Below are 23,399 nucleotides of genomic sequence, written 5' to 3'. Positions count from 1 at the left end.
GACGCCGGCGAGGTGCGCGCTGCGGCTGACGTCAGCTGCCAGCCTCCGATTGGCTGGCGGCTGCCGTAGCTGTTAACTATTGACGTGCGGGCCACCGGGCCCGCATGTCAATAGCGTTTAACTGCCGCAGCGCCGAGGGCCCGGTTTAGCTGCCGGTTGCGGGCTCCCTCTGCCCACCGGGCTCCATACGCCAGTCAGGGCAGTAATGCCCTGATGGCGGCCCTGTCCATGTCTATGCCTCACTATCCCCCCAAAATCATTTAGAATTTTGTTTGAGTAGGCGTGAATAAATGTATATTACAGCCATCAACCAAGCACAGCTTAGAGATATATCATGGCACAGAAAAATATGATAACGGGAAACTCTGTTGTTATTGTACAGAAATTCACATTTGGCCTCACTGCACATTTAATGTTGTCGATCATAAAAGTAAAGTTTGGCCAGAAAGACTGGACCTGGTCTTGTAGAGACCATATGAGAATATTCAGCAGCACAGAAGGGAGAGAAGGTAGATTCATCCGATAAGATATCAGGGATCTAGGAAGGCTGTCACACATGTAGATTGTGGACCCACTGTGCCACAAGCGTGGTTTAGTGGCTACCTTGTTTTCGCTAGAGCTCCTGATGGTGGAGTTAGGCTCGCGCTCCAGATACCACTCCTGGGCAGTCAATGGTACTTCAGCACCTAACTCCAAGGGTCAGGATCACAGTCACAGATACAAACTTGAAGTCAGTGGCAGGACAAGATTCTGATACTGGTAGACCAAACATCACGACTTTGTTGTCTGGTGTCCTGGGACCAGGGGCTCCTTCCCTGTCCCTAATGCCAGGGGTGTCCTAGCTTGCCCTGTTTCCCAGATTACTTCTGATGGTGAAGACGCCGGGGCCACGAATCTTGCCCTCAGTCTGCACCCTTCCCCCACCCAGGGAAGAGGGGAGTAGTAGTGTACCATAATACATCAACCAAACTAAAAAGGTAATATGAACAAGGATAAAGGAACATGCAAATCATACAAATTTAATCACACAAAAACAGGCATAGGCATACACCGTGGGAGTGGAAAATGAGGAAAAACCAAAGTAAGACAAGGGGAATTAGCACACAACCTAAACCATGCAACAGTTAAAGATAAATCCATCAAACGCTTTCTCAAATAACAACCACCAACCAACAGCCTCCAGTCATGCAGCAAAAGTCATCTCTGCAGCATTCGACACTGTGGATCATCAGCTCCTCCTCACTATGCTCCATTCCATTGCTCTCAAGGACACCGTTCTCTCCTGGTTCTCCTCCTATCTCTCTGACCGTTCCTTTACTGTATCTTTTGCCGGTTCCTCCTCCTCTCACCTTCCCCTTACTGTTGGGGTTCCTCAAGGATCGGTTCTAGGCCCCCTCCTGTTCTGCTTGTACACTGCCCCTATTGGTCAAACAATCAGTAGATTTGGTTTCCAGTACCATCTCTATGCTGATGACACCCAATTACACGCTTCTTCTCCTGATATCACGCCAGCCTTTCTAGAAAACACCGGTGATTGTCTAAACGCTGTGTCTAACATCATGTCCTCACTATATCTGAAAGTGAACCTGTCAAAGTCTGAACTCCTTGTGTTTCCTCCCTCTACAAATGTACCTATACCCGACATTGCCATTTCTGTGTGTGGCTCCACTATTACTCCCCAGCAATATGCCCGCTGTCTTGGGGTTATACTTGACTCCGAGCTCTTCTTTGCCCCCCACATTCGATCACTGGCTCGCTCTTGTCATCTGCACCTCAAAAACATTTCTAGAATTCGACCTTTTCTTACTTTTGACTCTGTAAAAACTCTTACTGTTTCTCTTATTCATTCTCGTCTCGACTATTGTAACTCTCTTCTAATCGGTCTCCCTCTTACCAAACTCTCCCCTGTCCAATCTGTCTTGAATGCTGCAGCCAGGATCATATTCCTCACCAATCTTTACAACGATGCCTCTCCCTTGTGCCAGTCATTACACTGGCTACCCATCCACTCCAGAATTCAGTATAAACTTATTACTCTCACCCACAAAGCCCTCCATGGCTCAGCACCACCCTACATCTCCTCCCTTGCTTCAGTGTACCACCCTACCCACGCCCTCCGTTCTGCTGATGACCTGAGGTTAGCATCCTCAATAATCAGAAACTCCCACTCCCGTCTCCAAGACTTTACACATGCTGCACCAATTCTTTGGAATGCACTTCCCAGGTCAACACGATTAGACCCCAATCCCCACAATTTTAAGTGTGCCCTGAAAACGCATTTATTCAGACTGGCCTATCGCCTCAACACATTAACCTAATCTATCCCTGTGTGGCACAGCCAAAAGTTTTACCATAACCAGGTTCCCCGCATCATGTTCCCACATGCTTTATGCATCCATTAGCCCTCTGTGTCTGTACTGTTACACACTTAACATTATGGCTGGTCCATACAATCAGGGCAACCGTTACCACCCACCTTTTGTGTCTACCTCTTTCCTCATAGATTGTAAGCTTGCGAGCAGGGCCCTCATTCCTCTTGGTATGTGTTATAATCTATGTGATTATTGTTATGCTGTAATGTCTATTGTCTGTACAAATCCCCTCTGAAATGTAAAGTGCTGCATAATATGTCGGCGCTATAGAAATAAAATTTAATATTATTATTATCTCTGACAATGAACGCTAGCCAGGGCCCAGATTATATAGGAGATGGAAGTGGCTAACGGTGCACAGCTGAGCTTTAATGCGTGAAAGCTTCTGGGAGCTCTAAACTGAGCAGACTAACCCTTGCACTGCTAAAAGAAATCTGCACCGTTTAATATGAAGGTGAAGTGCTTCTAATCAGTGCAGGAGAAGGAGAAATCAGAAGATGTGGTCGTCTGAGTCCTCTCTGTCGCTGTAAACCCATGACTGTACCCCCCCCTTCTACGAGGGCCCTCCGGAACCTCAGAACGGGGTTTGTAAGGGTATGCCACATGAAAAGACAGGACAGCCTAACATGATCAAATTGCATAGGTTCAAAGAACATCGCTGTTTTAGAAGGCTGGGGAACTAGCAATCTTTGGAAGGACAGAGCCAGACATGATGGTTTCCTTTCATGCATCACCTCTCTTGTCAGTTCCTGAAGCCTGAGGTCGATCAGGGAGACCTGCGCGGCATTTGCAACCCCATAGATGCAGGAAGCATCACCAGGGTACAGAGACAGAGTTGAGTGGCCGGGGCAGTGAGTATGTCGGGATCCCTGCCGAGAGAATGAAAAAGCACCATGTACAGATGCCGGCATTGCTGTTACAAAGGCAATAAAACTATTACCTTCAGCATTCTCTTAGCGACTTATCATAATATTTTTTTCAAGTGATTTTTTAACTCATTACTACATTATATGTACGCTGTCACTTGGTTTTGTAGTTTAAATATCTGGGCATGTAACAGTCAGCATCTTTTAATCCCACGGGTAGGTGGATCCTCCAGGTTGTAAGTTTATAGAAAAGGGCTTTCAGTGCCCAAAGTCATTTGAACAGTTTGGGGTGGATAAGAATGTTCTGTTCTTCAGGGAAAATGGTGATCACACAATTGTGATACCACCGGACTACAAGACCAACAAAGCAGCCGCAGCCAGTGACAGAGAAGAATCTATGACTTCTTTCCATTTAGTGGTTACTACTCACCTGGGTAGTCATATGTAGGAATCTCCTCTTTACACCGCTCATCACCCCTCACATATGTCTCTGTAGTATTAATATGGGTCAGATCTTCACCCTGAAACAAATATAGTAAAAGTCACAGAGAGATGGAGAAGTCTCATCTATGATCAGCTCTAATCCTGCCATCTCCGCCGTTCTCATTACACAAGTATAAAACATATACCGTGTATACTCGCGTATAAGCCTAGATTTTCAGCCCATTTTTTTGGGCTGAAAGTCCCCCTCTCGGCTTATACGCAAGTCATATACCAGGGGGTCGGCGGGGGGAGGGGGAGCGGGGGTGTCAGGTCATACTTACCCCCTCCTGGTGCGGTCTCTGCAGCCCCCCCCTGCTTCTCCCGGTCTCAGGATACTTCCTTCAGCGGTCACGTGGTACCGCTCATTAAAGTAATGAATATGCTCATATTTATGACTTTAATGAGTCGTACCACGTGACCGCTGAAGGAAGGAGCCTGAGACCAGGAGAAGCAGGGGGGGCTGCAGAGACCACGCCAGGATGGGGTAAGTATAGCTATATTCACCTGTCCCCGGTCCATCGCTGCGCGCTGCTCTGTGCTCTCCTCCACGTCCTCTGTCTGTGATGTTCAGGTCAGAGGGTGTGGTGACGTAGTTAGTGCGCCCCGCTCCCTCTGCCTGAACGTCACTGACAGAACGACCCGGCAGACAGAGCAACGTGCAGTCATGGAGCTGGGATCGGTAAATAACACCAGTGCCAGGGTCCTGAGTCAGCGGTGACACCGGTACCTGTCCCCGCCGGCTCAGGACACCGGCACCGAGCCCCCAGCGACGAGAGGTGAGTATGTCATTTTTTTTATTTGCAGTGGCAGCAGCAGAATATGGGGCCATAGTGTTTGGAGCATCTTATGGAGCATAATTATGGAGCAGCATATGGGAGCATAATCTAAGGAGCATCTTATGGGGGAATAATCTGTGGAGCATTTTATGGGGCATAATTATGGAGCAGCATATGGGGGCATAATCTATAGAGCAGCATATGGGGGCATAATCAATGGAGCATCTTATGGGGCATAATCTATGGAGCATTTTATGGGGGCATAATCTATGGAGCATATGGGGCATAATCTATGGAGCATATGGGGGCATAATCTATGGAGCATCTTATGGGGCAGCATATTGGGCATAATATATGGAATATCTTATGGGGCCATAGCCTTTATGGGGCAGCATATGAGGCATATTATTCTATGGAGCATCTTATGGGGCCATTATTAACCTTTGTGCATTATATGGGATGTATATTGTATGGAGCATCTTATGGGGCCATCATGAACTGTATGGAGCATTATATGGGGTTACTGATTCAATATGGATATTCAAAAACATTTAACCTACTGATGTCTCAATTAATTTTACTTTTAATGTTATCTATTTTTATTTTTGAAATTTACCAGTAGCTGCTGCATTTTCCACCCTAGGCTTATACGCGAGTCAATAAGATTTCACAGTTTTTTGTGGCAAATTTAGGGTGGGTCGGCTTATACACAGGTTGGCTTATACACGAGTATATACGGGTAATACTGGTGGATAAAACAAGACTGAGCACAAGACCTTCACAACCGTCTACACATCATAGAGGAGATCTCATGATACCTTGTCTCCATCTACCTGATGATCCTGAGGAACATTGGGACCTTCTTGTTTACAGTCTTGCTGAAGAATAGGATGGGGATATCTCTCCGGTGTTTTCCTCTTACTGGATAGATCTGGAGGAAACACAGACAGTGACTGAATTCATTCTTTTCATACAGATATTTATAGGCCGTGTGTATTTAGTCCTGTCTATTACCTGGTGATTTGAGGGGCTGGGGAACCTCCATCATGACGTCCTTGTACACATCTTTGTGTCCTTTTAAATACTCCCACTCCTCCATGGAGAAATAGATAGCAACATCCTGACACCTTATAGGAACCTGACAGATACAATGATACCGTCATCCCCCGATCCCTTCATAGAGTTACTGTATAATGTCCCAGCATTCCCACCAGTGTCACCTCTCCAGTCAGCAGCTCAATCATCTTGTAGGTGAGTTCTAGGATCTTCAGTTTATTGATGCCCTCATGCATCAGGGTGTGAAGAGATGGACCCATGATTGGGCTCAGGGGTCTTCCCCATCCCTCAGACACAGGGTCCTGACAGAGCTCATTAGAGGTCTTTTTCACTACTGTGTAATCCTGGTTATGGAGAGACACATTAATAAATCTCACTACAGACATTTCCAGAGTCCTCACCTCTCCAGTTCTGTCCATCTGTTATTCCCATAGATAAGATGTGGAAGTGCAATAAGGACTGCGCTTGCTTCTGGTAGAGTAAAGGGTTCTTTATTCAGCCAACGCGTTTCCTGAGCCTGCTGGCTCACTTCATCAGGGCAGATTACATTGGAAGACAGTGAGACATACTTATAGAGAAAAAAGGCACCAATACAGGGTCAAACAGAATCAGCAAAGGTCAAAGAAAAAAAAAAAAAAAAAAACAACAAACAATGAAACTTTATTACAAGCATAAAAAACACAACAATAAAAGTATATATAGAAAAGGAAAAAATAAAAATATGTAAAAGTACAAAAAATTAAAATATAAAACAGAGTGCTATGGATCACGGGGTTAAAACATGGCTGTAGTTAAAAAAGGTGAGTCCTCAAGGGGTATTAGAACCTGGCTCATAAAATGCAAATGGAAGGTATTAGTCCACTAGACCATTAAGCTTGACTGTGGTGGTGTAAAGAATAAATTGAGGGGTTGTTTGTCACTTTATTTAGAAAAAAAAAAAAATATAAGTAAAGGTCACAAATGGTAAAGAATAAAAACAATGAAATTTAATCACAAACATAGAAAACACAACAATAAGAGTCTATATAGAAAAGAAAAAATAAAATTATGTAAAAGTACAAAAAATATGAAACAGAGTGCTAAGGATCACGAGGTTGAAACATGGCTATAGTTAAAAAAGGTGAGTCCTCAAGGGGTATTAGAACCTGGCTCATGAAGTGCAAGTGCAGACTATGAAGTGCAAGTGTAAGGTATTAGTCCACTAGACCATTAAGCTTGACTGTGGTGGTGTGATAACTGCACTGGCTTGACACCAGGCATTTTCAGATGCCTGAAACCCAGGTGCAGCCTATGCAGTAATATTGCTCATAATACATTCATCTTTTCACATCCATTCACCTCAGAAAAATTCACCATCACTAACCACCTGTCCTGTGTGTCTTCCTTTGTCATCTATGTCATCCTTTGTCCTTGTCCTAAATTGTATGTTGGCAGAACCACACAACCCCTTCACTGTAGAATGAACTCTCATAGACACAACACTAAAACTGGGTATCAAAAACACGGTTTGTCACGTCACTTTGATTTATTTCACCAAAGAGATTTTTCTAAAGCTATCATTTTTCCTATAGAACACATCCCTGAACACGTTTCCAATAGAACCCAAGCACTGAATAGAAAAGAGGTCTATTGGATTTATAAATTAAAGACAATTGGTCCCTATGGCCTCAATATTATCAATGATGCTTTTGTTTGATAGAAGAGGTGGAAAGGATTTATTCTTCACACCACCACAGTCAAGCTTAATGGTCTAGTGGACTAATACCTTACACTTGCACTTCATAGTCTGCACTTGCACTTCATGAGCCAGGTTCTAATACCCCTTGAGGACTCACCTTTTTTAACTATAGCCATGTTTCAACCTCGTGATCCTTAGCACTCTGTTTCATATTTTTTGTACTTTTACATAATTTTATTTTTTCTTTTCTATATAGACTCTTATTGTTGTGTTTTCTATGTTTGTGATTAAATTTCATTGTTTTTATTCTTTACCATTTGTGACCTTTACTTATATTTTTTTTTTCTAAATAAAGTGACAAACAACCCCTCAATTTATTCTTCACACCACCACAGTCAAGCTTAATGGTCTAGTGGACTAATACCTTCCATTTGCATTTTATGAGCCAGGTTCCAATACCCCTTGAGGACTCACCTTTTTTAACTACAGCCATGTTTTAACCCCGTGATCCATAGCACTCTGTTTTATATTTTAATTTTTTGTACTTTTACATATTTTTATTTTTTCCTTTTCTATATATACTTTTATTGTTGTGTTTTTTATGCTTGTAATAAAGTTTCATTGTTTGGTTTTTTTTTTTTTTTTTTCTTTGACCTTTGCTGATTCTGTTTGACCCTGTTTGGCGCCTTTTTTCTCTATAAGTATGTCTCACTGTCTTCCAATGTAATCTGCCCTGATGAAGTGAGCCAGCAGGCTCAGGAAACGCGTTGGCTGAATAAAGAACCCTTCACTCTACCAGAAGCAAGCGCAGTCCTTATTGCACTTCCACGTCATTTCTGCAATTCTGTCCTAGGACCCTGTGCAGACTTGCTGCTGCTTCTCAAGCATTCATGGGTGTTGTGACTTCCTCACAACCCCAATAGGTGAGCACCTTCCCTACTGTTCCACAATTTTAATTGTTTTATACGGATTTCACACAGTGGATGCGCCCTGTATCTCTCCTTTTATTCCCATAGATAAGAATGATGTAATGTGATGTCATCAGAATCGCTCACCTCTCCTGTAATCCGGAAGAGGATCTCTAGGGTGAGGTGTAATATCCTCTCCACCATCTTGTCTCTATCCATATCCATCTTTGATGGGTAAATCAGGAAAATTCTCTTATACAAAAGATTTTCACTGAGAGGATCCGATATTGTAGAGACCTGAATGAGAAGAAGAGCCGATGGAACATTATAAAATCCTGTGTAATAATACAATTACTGGAGATAATAAGGGAAACATATGAGATTTGTTATTTTACAGTATTTAGTTTTCTTCTTTACACCTACTAATAAAACCTACCATATTTTTCGGACCATAAGACACACCTAGGTTTTAGAGGAGGAAATTAGAAAAAAAATTGAAGTAAAAAATGTGGTAAATTCTGTACTAATGTCCAATATTCCTGGTATATATGGCCCCCTCATCCCTATCCTGGTATGCACGGCCCCCTCATAACCATCCTTATATGCATGGTCCCCTCATCCCTAGCCTGGTAGGCATAGCGCCCTCTTCCCTAGCCTGGTAGGCATGACCCCCTCTTTCCTAGCCTGGTAGGCATGGCCCCCTCTTCCCTAGCCTGGTAGGCATGGCCCCCTCATGTAAACATAAAGAACATTTCAGCTCACCCCTGAGATGTAATCCCGGTCTGGCACGGAGCATGATATCCTTGCTGTTGCACAGCGCCTGGGACAATGAGGAAATGGAAGTGGATCCAGCTCAACACACCTGGCAATTAATTAAAATTCGACAATCTTTATTGGCAATTCCTTTTAAAACTTGTAGAAAAGACGAAAAAAGTGTTTGAGTTTTTTACTCGAAACGCGTATGGCAATATTTCTTATACACACCACCCCATAGTATATGCTTTGTCATCGTAGATAGCCATTTTTTTTGTCTTTTATACAAGTTTTAAAAGGATTTGCCAATAATGATTGTTGAATTTTAATTAATTGTCCGGTGTGTTGAGCTGGATCCACTTCCATTTTCTCATGGCACCCTCATCCCTAGTCTAGTGGGTATGTCCCCCTTATCCCTAGCCTGGTGAGTATGTCTCCCTTATCCCTAGCCTGGTAGGCATGGCCCCCTCATCCCTAGCCCGGTGGGTATGTCCCCCTTATCTCTAGCCTTATGGGTATGTCCTCCTTATTCCTAGCCTGGTAGGTATGGCCCCCTTATCCCTAGCCTGGTAGTCATGGCCCCCTCATGCCATTTTCTTTTTCTCTCCATCTTTAACCCCTTAGCGACAGAGCCAGTTTGCAGCTTAATGACCAGGACAATTTTTATAATTCTGACCACTGTCCCTTTATGAGGTTATAACTCTGGAACGCTTTAATGGATCCTGCTGATTCTGAGATTGTTTTTTCATGACATATTGTACTTCATGTTAGTGGTAAAATTTCTTCGATAAGTCTTGTGTTTATTTATGAAAAAAATGGAAATATGGCGAAAATTTTGAAAATTTTGCAATTTTAAAACTTTAAATTTTTATGCCCTTAAATCAGAGAGATCTGTCACACAAATTTCTTAATAAATAACATTTCCTACATGTCTACATCAGCACAATTTTGGACGCAAAATTTTTTTTTGTTAGGAAGTTATAAGGGTTAAAAGTTGACCAGCGATTTCTCATTTTTACAACAAAATTTACAAAACCATTTTTTTTAGGGACCACATCATATTTAAAGTCATTTTGAGGGGTGTACATGACAGAAAATACCAAAAAGTAGCACCATTCTAAAAACTAGACCCCTCAAGGTGCTCAAAACCACATTCAAGAAGTTTATTAACCCTTTAAGTGCTTCACAGGAACTAAAGCAATGTGGAAGGAAAAAATTAACATTTAACTTTTTTTTGCAAAAAATTTACTTCAGAACCAATTTTTTTTATTTTCACAAGTGTTAAAAGAGAAAATCAACCACAAAATTTGTTGTACAATTTCTCCTGAATACGCCGATACCCCATAATGTGGGGGTAAACCACTTTTTCAGCACGCGGCAGAGCTCGCAAGGGATGGAGCGCCGTTTGACTTTTTCAACACAGAATTGGCTGGAATTGAGATCGGATGCCATGTCGCGTTTGGAGAGCCCTTAATATGCCTAAACAGTAGAAAACTCCAACAAGTGACCCCATTTTGGAAACTAGACCCATTAAGGAACTTATCTAGATGTGTGGTGAGCACTTTGAACCTTCAAGTGCTTCACAGAAGTTTGTAACGTAGAGCCATGAAAATAAGAAATCCATTTTTTTCCACAAAAATGATCTTTTCGCCCCCAAATTTTTATTTTTACAAGGGTAACAGGAGAAATCATACCCCCACAGTTGTTGTGCGATTTGTCCTGAGTACGTCGATACCCCATATGTGGGGGGGAACCACTGTTTGGGCGCATGGGAGAGCTCGGAAGGGAAGGAGTGCCATTTTGGAATGCAGACTTTGATGGAATGGTCTGCGGGCATCATATTGCGTTTGCAGAGCCCCTGATGTGCCTAAACAGTGGAAACCCCCAACAAGTGACCCCATTTTGGAAACTAGACCCAATAAGGAACTTATCTAGATGTGTGTTAAGCACTTTGAACCCCCAAGCGCTTCACAGAAGTTTATAAACGCAGAGCCGTAAAAATAAAAAGTCTTTTTTATTTCCACAAAAGTGATTTTTAGACCCCAATTTTTAGACCCCCAAAGTTGGTAAATAGTGGAAACCCCTCAATTCTTGCTCCAACCCTAACCCCAACACACCCCTAACCCTAACCCCTAATCCTAACCCTAATCCTAGTTCGCCCTAACCCTAATTCTAACCCTAGCCCTAACCCTAGCCCAACCCTAACCCTAGCCCAACCCCTAACCCTAGCCCTAACCCTAATGGAAAACTGATAATGAAATAAAGAAAATATTTTTTTTTTGTTTGCCTATATAAGGGGGTGATAAACGGGGGGGTTATGTACTATTTTTTTTATTTTGATCACCATGATCGTTTATCATAGTGATAAAAATAATGAATGGAATCTGCCAGCCGGAGCCGGCAGATTCCCGTCGGGCGCACTGCGCATGCGCCCGCCATTTTCAAAATGGCGGCGCCATTCGGAGGATGCCGGCAGGAAGCGGGAGCATCGGGAGGGGACGGAGAACCACGGAGAGGTACCGGGGGGATCGGGGACCCTATTTCTCTCTCCTCTGATGTGCGATCACATCAGAGGAAAGAGAAATTTAATGCATAATCGCGGCTTCTTTTTTTTTGCGGTCACCGCTATAGGGTTAATAACGGCGATCGCAAAAGCGGGGTCGGTAAAAACCGACCGATTCATGTTCTCTGGGGTCTCGGCTACCCCTGGCAGCCGAGACCCCGGAGAAAATCCGACACTGGGAGGCGCTATGTACTTTCTCCACAGCGCCGTGAATTAATGGCGCTGTGGTTTTAGTACACTCAATTACCGCCGTTAAAATGCGTATCAGCGGTCGTTAAGGGGTTAAAGAAGCCTATATTAGACCTGCATGTACCCACTTTGCTTACGTGGACCCGGCTGTTATACCATTATATGTTAGTGAACTCTCCTTCTATTCTGTTGACTTTTAAGAATTCTTCTCTTTATTGCTCTTGACATTACTTTTGTGTTATCTATGATTTCCCCCATACTTGGATATGACATCTATGTATAGTGTTTGCCTCACACGTGGAGCCCTCTAATGGAACAAAAGAATTACTCTATATACCAGCCTACGTTGATGTGCATCTTTATCGTATATATACTGTACATTGGAAGGCTATCCTTTTGAATTTACATAGTATTAGACATGAAAAATGCTTATAGTATTTTTTATGTACTTATATGATTTATTATGGTAACAAGTGTCACCTTTTTGTATATATTATGTATACAGATATTTCTTGAAAAAGGCCCCACATGGCCGAAACGTCGAATGAATATTATCTATTTTCCTTTTTGGATGATCTTTATCTCATTTTCTGGGTCTTTTGGTTAAAGCATTCTTTACAAATCATATTCTTTGAGTAACGAAGTTTATTATTATTATTATTTATTATTATTATAACGCCATTTATTCCATGGCGCTTTACATGTGAGGGGGGTATACGTAATACATACAAGTACAGTAATCTTAAACAATACAAGTCACGACTGGTACAGGATGAGAGAGGACCCTGCCCGCGAGGGCTCACAATCTACAAGGGATGGGTTAGGATACAGTAGGCGAGGGTAGAGCTGCTTGTGCAGCGGTTTGGTGGATCGGTGGTTACTGCAGGTTGTAGGCTTGTCGGAAAAGGTAGGTCTTCAGGTTCTTTTTGAAGGTTTCCATGGTAGGTGAGAGTCTGATATGTTGTGGTAGAGAGTTCCAGAGTAAGGGGGATGCTCGAGAGAAATCTTGTATGCGATTGTGGGAAGAGGAGATGAGAGGAGTACAGGAGGAGATCTTGTGAGGATCGGAGGTTTCGTGCAGGTAAGTACCGGGAGACGAGATCACAGATGTATGGAGGACTCAGGTTGTGGATGGCTTTGTATGTCATGGTTAGGGTTTTGAACTGGAGTCTTTGGGTAATGGGGAGCCAGTGCAGGGATTGACAGAGGGGAGAGGCCGGGGAATAGCAGGGGGACAGGTGGATTAGTCGGGCAGCAGAGTTTAGAATAGATTGGAGGGGTGAGAGAGTGTTAGAGGGTAGGCCACAGAGCAGGAGGTTGCAGTAGTCAAGGTGGGAGATGATGAGGGCATGGACTAGGGTTTTTGCAGATTCCTGGTTGAGGAATGTACGGATCCGTGAAATATTTTTGAGTTGAAGTCGTCAGGAAGTGGAAAGGGTTTGGATATGTGATTTGAAAGAGAGATCAGTGTTAAGGATAACCCCGAGGCAGCGAGCTTGTGGGACTGGAGAGAGTGGGCAGCCATTTACTTTAATGGATTGGTCCGTTGGGGGGGGGGTTATGTGAGATGGGGGAAAGATGATTAATTCTGTTTTGTCCATATTAAGTTTTAGAAATCTAGCGGAGAAGAAGGATGAAATAGCAGACAGACATTGAGGGATTCTGTTTAGCAGGGAGGTGATATCTGGTCCAGAGATGTAGATCTGTGTATCATTAGCATAGAGGTGATACTGAAAGCCATGAGATTCTATGAACTGTCTGAGAAATAACTACTTCATGATGAGGACGACATCTTCATCTTCTACTACGGCTTTAGTAACATATTTGGCCGGAGTCAGTCACTGACTCCATCCCCACCGGCCGTCTATATGAATGTTTCCCGTCTTCCCCACACTGTAATCTTCTATCACGTTAGATCTCAGGTCTGATTCACACACAGAAGTTTGAGGCTTTTAGAAAAGCTAGTTTGTAAGAACAACGAGACAGGAGTTATTTGATGCCAAATCCTTCATGTACAGTGTTTTTTTTTACTCTGGATACAATGGTCTCTTTTTAGCATTTTCGCTTTGGCTTCTATATATTACATAAAAAAAAAACACAAAAATATTGGGGATAGCGGTATTGTGGGAACATTACACTTTGTGGGAACCACGAAAGAGGCTGTATTGCATCAAGAATGGGAGGATTTATTATCTAGTGGCTTGGATGGTAGCATATTGTGTGGGGCATCTTGTAATATCATAATGTATGTGGGGGGATGGCGGTACTGTAGGAACATTATACTGTGTGTGAGGAATGGCGGTACTGGGGGAACATTATACTGTGTGGGGGAATGACGGTACTGTGGGAATAGTATACTGTGTGGGGGGATGGTGGTACTGTGGGACCATTATACTGTGTGGGGATTACAGTACTCTGAGAACATTACGCTGTGTGGGGGATGGCGGTACTGTGGGAATATTATACTGTGTGGGGGGGGAGGATGGCGGTACTGTGGGACCATTTGTGTGTTGGGGATGGTGGTACTGTGTGGATCATTATACTCTGTGGGGATATGGCGGTACTGTGGGAACAATATACTGTGTAGAGGGGGATGGTGGTACTGTGGAACCATTTTACTGTGTGGGGGGCATCATACTGTACATACTGCATAAGGGTATAACGGTGCAACTACACTGCGTGGGGGCCAAGAAAGGGGTCTTGTACTATGAGAACTGTGACATACAAAAGTAGTGTTGACTGCTGTTGCTTCAAAAGCATCGAGCAACTAGAGTGATTAACACAGTCACAGGAGCCAGGGAGTGGTTAGCAGAGCCCCAGGAAAATTGTGAGGAACATATTTACCTTTCTGGCAGCGGCTGAAGGGATGAGTGGTGCATGATCTGTCTCACAAAAGTTCAGGCAAGTGAATGATAGGGACACAGGATTCCATTGCAGATTGGAGCTGGACTAACCCCTGTACTGCTAGTTGAGAAAGTCTACCAGGAGCAGGAAGATAAGTACTGGAACAAATCGTGTCACAGGGATCATCTCCCTCAGCAAACCCTCCCCCCCACCTCCATTTCACTGTGTTAGAAGGAATGCTGTGTACTATAGAGCCTTTGTAACGAGTCTTGATCTGTGCTGAACTGTGCTATCAAAAGGAGACTGTTAGTCTATATGTGCCTCTAAGAAGCAGCTGTACTGTTTATGAAGCCTGTGCTTAAGAGACTTGAATTGTACTTAATGTGCTGTGATATTAAACTGCACTGTTCATCAGGACTCTATCAATTGTATTTATGTGAGCAAGTGGATCCATCTTGTGTCTGAAAAAGCTGCAGTGCATGGTCGCCCTGAGTAATGGTTCCCCCAGAGTTTTAAAGAATTCATGAGACCTGTTCCACCCCTATCTGAATCTAGCGACGTACACGTAACTTTGGTAGCCCGTACGAGGAATTCTGAGCGGGAATTAGTGTGTAGGAGGAAAAGAGGCAAAGTGACTGGAAAATACAGCATCACAGCTACTCATCTCAACTCTGCTACACCAGTTAATGGGGACCTGCCCTAAAGAAAACTCTCTAGCAACAATGGATGTGAAAATCGTAGTTACTTACCGATAACGGTATTTCTCTGATCCCATGACGGCACCACGGAGAGAGAGGGATCCGCCCTCAGGGACAGGAAACCTACAGATGAAAAAGGCGGTACCTCTCTCCCACATCAGTTGGTTTACAGAGCATTACACACTGTGTGTGTGAAAGGGAGGGGATGTACGGGTGCCGTCAAGGGATCAGAGAAATACCGTTATCGGTAAGTAACTACGATTTTCTCTTTCCCCCATGACGGCACCACGGAGAGAATTACAAAGATTGTACATCTAGGGAGGGACCACTGCCTCCAGAACCCTTTTCCCAAAGGTGAGATCTGAAGAGGAGGTCAAGTCTAGACGGTAATGTTTGAAAAATGTAGAGGGGGAAGACCAAGTGGCAGCTCTACATATCTGGTCTATTGAAGCGCTGGCTTCCTCCGCCCAGGATGACGCCACTGCCCTGGTTGAATGGGCCCTTATGTCCTCTGGGATGGCTGCCCCGCAGGAGGAGTAGGATAGGGTGATGGCTTCTCTTATACACCTCGCCAGCGTGGCCTTCGATGCTTTTGGACCCTTCCGAGGACCCTGAAAACAGACAAACAGAGCCCTATCCTTCCTAAACTCCCTCGTGGTTGTTATATACTGGACCAGGCATCTTTTTACATCTAAAGTGTGCCATACCTCTTCTGTTTTGTTTTTGGGATTGGGACAGAAGGAGGGTAGGGAGATTTCTTGGGTCCTATGAAACTGTGAAGACACCTTGGGGAGATATGCTGGGTCGGTTTTAAGAATTACCCTATCATCCAGAACTTGCGTGAAGGGTGAGTGGGCAGACAAGGCTTGTATATCACTAATGCGGCGGGCAGAAGTTAAGGTTACGAGGAGGCAGGTCTTAAGGGACAATATTTTTAAGGGAGCCTCCGCCAAGGGTTCGAAGGGAGATTTGGTTAGTGCTTTCAATACCAGGTTTAGATCCCAATGGGGGGTGCTGCGTAGGGGGATCGGCCTAGATCTACTTGCGGCCCTCATGAATCTCCTAACCCACCAATTTCCAGCTAAGTCATGATTATACAAAGCCCCTAAGGCCGCCACCTGTACTTTCAGGGTGCTTGTAGCTAGACCCTTTTCCAACCCTTTCTGTAGGAATTCCAGAATTTCCCCTATTGGGATCTCTCCCATTGGGTCAGAATCTGAAATTGATAGGAATTTTTTCCATACCTTCCCATATGCCATAGTGGTTACTGGCTTTCTACTTTGAAGTAACGTGGTTATCAAGTTTGACGAGAAGCCCCTATTGCTTAGGAGTTCCCTCTCAAAAGCCAAGCTGTCATGTGTAGATTTTTTATATGGGGGTGATACACTGGTCCCTGGGATAGAAGGTCCGGGGTTTCTGGTAGAACCCAAGGGTCTGTGACGGACATTTTCCTCAGCCAGGGGAACCATATTCTTCGGGGCCAGAAGGGTGCTATTACTACTACTGTCGCTTTCTCCCCTCGTATTTTCCTCAGTACTAAGGGGATGAGAAATATTGGAGGGAAAGCGTAAGCCAGATGATAATCCCAGGGAACCGTGAAGGCATCTAGAGCTACTGGGCCCCCCCCCAGGGATCTATTGAGCAGAAGGCTTCCACTTTCCGTTTCTGACTGTTTGCAAATAAGTCTATCTCTGGTCGGCTCCAGAGGTTCACAATCTGGTTGAAGACTGACTGGCTTAGTTCCCACTCCCCCTGCTTTAGGCGTGTTCTGCTCAAGAAGTCTGCTGTTCGGTTTTCCGACCCTTTTATGTGGAGGGCTGTCAGGGATTCCAGATTGTGTTCTGCTAGGTGAAAGATGGATTTTGTTACTTCCATCAATGCTCGAGACCTGGTGCCCCCCTGGTGGTTTACATATGCTACCACTACCCGGTTGTCTGAGAAGACCCTTGTGTGTTGGGAGCGAAGAGAGTCTAGAAAATGAACGAGAGCTAGTTTCACTGCCAGCAGCTCCTTCATGTTTGAGGAAACTGACTCTCTTTTTTGAGCCCAGGGCCCTTGCGCTACCTGGCTGTCTAGATGTGCACCCCACCCCCAGGGGCTGGCATCTGTGGTTAAGATTTTTGTCGTTGGTAATGCCCAAGGGACCCCCTTGGTTAGATTGGCTGGGTCTGTCCACCATGCTAAGGAGTGTATTGTGTTTGGTGAGATGTTTAACCGCCTGTCTAAATTCCCGTGTAGGGAAACGTCTGCGTCTAATATTTCCCACTGTAAGACTCGCGTGTGGCTTTGTGCCCACTGTACTGCTGGCATGCAGGCTGTCATTGACCCCAATAGAGACATTGCCTTTCTCAGGGTAGTTACTGGGGAAGCTATCATTTGTGACACCATCTGTGTCATCTTTTGAATCTTCGCCTGTGGAAGATAACATTTTTGTTCGGTTGAGTCCAGTATTATTCCCAAGTATTCCTGTACCTGACTTGGTACGAGTCTGGATTTGGGCAAATTCAGCATCCATCCTAGATTCACTAGAGATCCCATGACCATGTCCAACTGTTGTTTGCAGTGGTGAAAGGTGACGCCTACTACTAAGAGATCGTCCAGGTATGGGACTATCAGGATGTTTTGCTCTCTTATGTGGGCCATTACTTCCGACATTATTTTTGTAAATACTCTTTGGGCAATAGCTAGCCCGAAGGGGAGAGCTCTGAACTGATAATGTTTTATCTCCCCCTGGATTGTCACCGCCACCCTGAGGTATTTCCTGTGGTCTCTGTGAATAGGTACATGGTAGTATGCGTCTCTTACGTCTAATACAGCCATGAAGCATGATGGGGGAAGCAATTTTACACAAGATTTTATTGTTTCCATCTTGAAATGCTGAATTTCCAGGAACTTGTTCAGTCTCTTTAGATTTATTATGACCCTGTACGATCCGTCTGGCTTTCTGCGGAGAAAGAGAGGGGAGTAGAAGCCTTTGCCCCTGTCCTGGTAGGGGACTTCTTGTAGTACCCCCTTTTCCCTTAGGTTCGCGACCTCTTGTTGCAGAGCCAGCTGCTCGTGTGATGTCCTTTGGGGCGTTAACACAAAAAAATGATTGGGGAGGGTATTGAATTTTAGTCTCAGTCCTTCTTTTATTATGCTCAGAATCCACGGGCTCATGGATATTTTTTCCCAGGCCTGGAAGAAGTAGGACAATCTTCCCCCGACCCGGGGAGCACCTTCATTGTGGCTTTTTGTTATCGGGGGTCTTGTTGAACATAAAGCCTTTGTTCTTATTTCTTTTATCCTCCCAACCTTCTCTGTTCCCTTTTGGGGGTCTTCGCCGCATAAATCTTCTGTTCCGAAAAGGCCGTTTGTATGCCTGATTAGGGAAACCGGGAAAGGATTTTTTCTTGTCCCCCGCCTTCTCCAAGATGTCGTCTAACGTTGGGCCAAATAAGAACTCTCCTTTACATGGGATTGCGCACAATTTGGTTTTAGTCTGCAGATCCCCCGGCCAGCATTTTAGCCATAAGGCGCGTCTCGCAGCATTTGAGAAGGAGGCTGCTCTGGCCGCCAACCTAGTTGAGTCTACTGACGCATCTGCCAGGAAAGCTGCTGCTCCCTTCATTACGGAAACTGACCTTTGTATTGTTTCCCTTGGGACTTTTACTTTTATTTGGGAATCTAAGTGGACTAACAAAAACAATAAAGGCACGTGCCGTGCATGTGGCTGCTATGGCTGGCTTTAGTCCCCCTCCTGCCGCTTGCCAAGCGTTTTTCAAAAAGTTTTCTGCCTTCTTATCCATTGGGTCCTTCAGGGTACCCATATCTTCGAAGGGCAGGGCAAATTTCTTAGAAGCCTTTGCAACCACCACATCCAATTTAGGTGCTTTACTCCATAGGGAGCAGGCCGGATCATCAAAAGGGTATTTCCTCTTGGGTGTTAGGAGGGCTTTCTTGTCTGGCTTTTTCCATTCTCGTTTGATTAGAGAGTGGATTTTCTCATTCACCGGGAAAACTCTCCGTTTTTCTTGTTCCAGTCCACTGAACATTAACTCTTCCGCCGTTTTTTTACGGCGTTCATCTACCAGCCCCATAGTTGTCCTTACGGCTTTTACCAGTGCGTCCGTCTCCTCAATAGGGAAGCAGCTGCGTCCCCCTTCTGAGGATGATGATGATGACTGGGAGGATGATGAATAACTCGATGATTCACTCCCTGACTCACTAACACTGGACTCTGGAGATCTATGCCTGGATCTACGTTTTTTCTTAGTGGTTCTAACGCCCTTGAGGGCATCCTCTACCTGGGTCCTTATCAGTGTTTTGAGGTCTGAAGCAAACCTCGGGGATTCCTCCTGTATCGTCTGCTCTATGCATGCCGCACAGAGCTTTTTCTGCCATGTAGGGGGCAGCTCCTCTGTGCATATAGCACATACCATGTGCTTGGATTTTGCTGTGCACTTGCGCCCCTGAAAAGAAAAAATTAATAATCGCATATTAGCGAGCGGGCGTTCACGGAGATCACTCACCCCCTTGTGGAACGAGAGATACCGTCTCGGGCGTAGGGATTATTTCCACCGCTGAATCCACTTCTGGCTGTGCCGCCATGGTGGAGCTTTGGCTGTGCCGTGATCCTGTATGACCACTGCTGCCGCGCTGCTGGGAGGAGTCGCGCTGGCGCTGTTCTTGTGACTGCCGCCACCCCTGCTTCGGGGACCGCCGCTGCGTCTCCTCTTTCTGAGGCTTTCCACTCATGGTGATCGCCTTCTCCTCTTTTAGTGGGGCTTTAAATAAAAAAATTTTTTTTTTTTGTTGAATTTGGCGCCTCCTCCCCGCTGTCCGAGGCCCCGCCGGAAGTGACCGCCGGCGCATGCGCACTGCGAAATTTTCCAGCAGTGCATTGAACCTCCTTTTTTTCAAGGAAGCTACTGTGCGCGCGCGCGCCCCCGGTACCGGCGTCCTGCGCCCTCCATTCTCTGCCGCAGCCCCTGGTGACCGCCGCCACCCCCATCGCTGCAAGCCCTGCGGGCTTATACCTCGCGGCCCCCCGGTGGCCGCCGCCACCCCCTCCAGGCCGCTCCGAGGTCCCGCCCCTGACCCCTGTACCTTTTGCGTTCCCGGTGGCCGCCGCCATCCTCCGCAGGCCGCTCTGGGTCTGGCGCTCGGGGGGGGGGCCTCTCCTTGAGTGACCGCCGCCACTCACTTAAAGGAGGCCGCAACCCCCTTTTTTTTTTTCTTTGTCCTTGGATCTTCACTGCCTCTTCCCACTCACCCTCAAGGCCCGCCGACCCCGGAGGTGGTGCTGCGGGGGAAGCCTACACGAGGCCTCGACTCAGCCGAGGCAGGGAGCCCCGCTGCCTATTACCGGACTGGTTTGGTCCCCAGCATCCCGCGTCGACTGCAGGTACGTGCTGTAGGTTCCCCGTCAGGGACAGGAAACCAACTGATGTGGGAGAGAGGTACCGCCTTTTTCATCTGTAGGTTTCCTGTCCCTGAGGGCGGATCCCTCTCTCTCCGTGGTGCCGTCATGGGTGAAAGAGAAAATACAAATGGACAGGATCAGTGAACTGTTTCTTCAGTTAACATATGAAGATTTGAGAACAGTAGCAGAACATTTAAAGATGTCAGAAGAACAGATCTCTAAAGCACGCTCCTGCAGACAACTTGTAGCCGCCATTAATACACAGATGGATGAGCTGGGGAGAAAGAAGCTGAAGATGTCATGGGGACATTCCTCCAGGAGCTAACACAGTTTCTATCCGGGTTGAATTTGGAAGATGGAGGGGCGGCGCCAATTTCCAAAAGAGGGAATCTCAGCAGGAATTGAAAGAACAATTCAAAGCCTTAAAAATAGCCCTGCAGAAATCTACCCAACCCTCTGAACGTGTGACAGACTCTGACAGAACCTTTAACCTGCTTGGGTTTGATAAATCAGGAAAACAGCACTCTCCAACACCACAAATCACCCTAAGGAAAGAGTTCATGATCCTGGGACAGATTGGAGAGTGTGGGCAGAAAGGCAACTGTCTTATGTGAACTTGTTGCACCAGATCAATGCAGGATTACCTGTGGAAACATTATCATGGTGTGTATGGCAAGCTGCTATTGTGGGAACATTATACTATGTAGGGGGATGGTGGCACTGTGGGAACATTACAATGTGTGTGGTGGGATGATGGTACTATGGAAACATCATACTGTGTGGAGAGAATGGCGGTACTGTGAGAAAATTATACTGTGTGGTGGGATGGTGGTACTGTGAGAAGATTATACTGTGTGTAGATTATACTATGTCTGGGGGTATAGAGATACTGTGGAAATATCTTTTGTGTGAGAGATGCCAGGACCGTAGAAACTTTATACTGTGTGAGGGGCATCATATATACTGCATAAGGGGTGTAAAAAGGTGTGTCATAAGAATGAATCCTCAGGGCTGTGCTGCATTTGCACAAAAAGACTGCCATATGCCATCCAGATGAGACACTATGGAATCAATGGGAAGAGGGAGAGTTTCAGCAAGAAAGAGTCTAGATGGTACACCAGGTCAGGTAACCTTGATGACACAGTTTACCATTATTATAAAGGCCATAGCTCCAAAGCCAGAACAGATTTGACGCCAAGCAAAAAAAACGGGTGCCAGTGAAGAATCTGCAGTACCAGGCCATGGTAAAGTGCCCGAGGCAGCTGGTTATGTCAGCAGAATCCAGGCGGCAACAGACAAGTCCCAGAGTCCAGACTATGCCAGCCAAGGCCCTAGAACCAGACCACCGCTGGTCAAGACCCAGAGTCCAGACTACGACAGGCAAGAGCAGAGTCCCAGCTCTTATTACTTCTGATACAAGAGACAGATGTGCCAATGATATGAGGTGATTCCGCTCAGTAGTATACGCCTGCAGTAAAGAGCTGGAGGCGCGAGTGAGCCAGACCATTGCTTCCAGCACTGAAGTCAATACAGGTGTTGGTCCAGGGTAGTACAACAGACAAGGTGAAAGCTGGTTGAAGTGAGGGCAGCCCAGTGAGCCTTCATAGACATTTTTATGAGGACTTATGGCCTGAAAGGAAAAGGCATAGACCCCGCTATGGCCTGTGTTCGCATAAGAGACAGTGTTGTCAACCATATGTATCAGGAAAATCACCCTTTTCAGCAGCTAAAGTAACATTTGGTTAGAGGCTGCTATTACAGTGAGAAAGAGCTGGAGAATTCATTATATGTCTGATATTGTATATTTCACCTCGTAATCATCCTGTTTTGCATTATTCACTGTTGCCATAATGATCAAAATTCCCATTATCAGGGAAATAAATAATTATATTGGTTACTTCCACCTTGCGTTTGTCTCTGTGTGGGATCCGTTTACCTGCAAAACCTAAATTTTTGCCTCTAGGACATTATTGCAAGAAAGCTTGGCTGATTGTTTTCCTTCTTGTGTAATCTATTCACACAGCAGATTACACAAAAAGGTTACATACAGTAGATTACACAAGAAGGAAGACACACAGCAAATCAGCAGGATCTAGGAGCAACATGGCAGATGTGACAACCTACATGTGAGCTACAACATGTGCTACATTTTCACAGATCAACCAGAAGAAGAATCCAACTTCACCTGCCATAAGTGTAAACTACTGGCTCTTTTAGGAGAAAAGGTGCGGCGTCTGAAAAAAAGAACTGCAACTTTGAAACTCATCAAAGAAAATGAAGACTTCCTAGATAGAACAGAAGCATCTCTACTGGTCTGAGAAGGTGAAGAAAGTGTCAGAGAACCTCCAAAATCAGACGAGTAGAAGCAGGTGACCAAAAGAAGCAAGAAGACCATGGAGACCTCACAAACCACAAGAAACCGATACCAAGGCCTTGTGGAGGACGAAGATGGCACACCTAAGGATGAGGCACTACCAGCAAGCAAAGAAGAAAAATGGCACACAGCAACACCCAGAAGTGACAACAAAAAGTACAGCCGCCAAGAAGCGAAGAAGAGTGGTAGTGCTGGAGACTCACTAGTGAGAGGCACAGAAGCAGCCATCTGCAGACCGGACATAACCGCAAGAGAAGTATGCTGCCTCCCAGGTGCGAAGATCAAGGATGTGACCGATAGGAAACCAAAGCTCATCAGTTCCAAGGACGTCCACCCATTTCTTCTGATACATGTTGTGTTGGCACCAATGACACGGCAAGGAAGGACCTAACAACAATCTGCAAGGACTTTGCAGCGTTAGGGAAGAAAGTAAAG

The 23,399-nt window shown here is 45.2% G+C and overlaps 2 protein-coding genes across 5 annotated transcripts in view; one reads left to right on the top strand and one right to left on the bottom strand.

Annotated features, from left to right (window-relative positions):
- Positions 1-23,399, top strand: part of LOC141047236 (uncharacterized) — a 351,306-nt gene that overhangs the window by 188,572 nt on the left and 139,335 nt on the right. The window lies entirely within an intron of this gene.
- LOC141047224 (uncharacterized) overlaps positions 1-23,399 on the bottom strand; it is a 96,528-nt gene that overhangs the window by 22,944 nt on the left and 50,185 nt on the right. The window contains exons 1-5 of one of the 4 annotated variants that reach the window (XM_073542179.1): positions 8,287-8,453; positions 5,718-5,897; positions 5,512-5,635; positions 5,331-5,428; positions 3,669-3,759 (exon numbers count right to left, since the gene is read on the bottom strand). The exons of 1 other annotated variant lie outside the window; for it this stretch is intronic. In XM_073542179.1, the coding sequence (XP_073398280.1) occupies positions 3,669-3,759; positions 5,331-5,428; positions 5,512-5,635; positions 5,718-5,897; positions 8,287-8,364 (571 nt within the window). In that variant the 5' untranslated portion in view covers positions 8,365-8,453. Of the gene's footprint in view, positions 1-3,668; positions 3,760-5,315; positions 5,429-5,511; positions 5,636-5,717; positions 5,898-8,286; positions 8,454-23,399 lie in introns of those variants that run through there. 2 more of the 4 variants (XM_073542177.1, XM_073542178.1) reach the window with 2 other exon arrangements.

This window comes from Dendrobates tinctorius, unplaced genomic scaffold (assembly GCF_039654945.1).
Source record: "Dendrobates tinctorius isolate UK_male_01 unplaced genomic scaffold, ASM3965494v1 ptg000126l, whole genome shotgun sequence".
NCBI lineage: Eukaryota > Metazoa > Chordata > Amphibia > Anura > Dendrobatidae > Dendrobates > Dendrobates tinctorius.
Note: the sequence above shows the minus strand (reverse complement) of the source record. Positions and strands in the feature narration are given on the sequence as shown.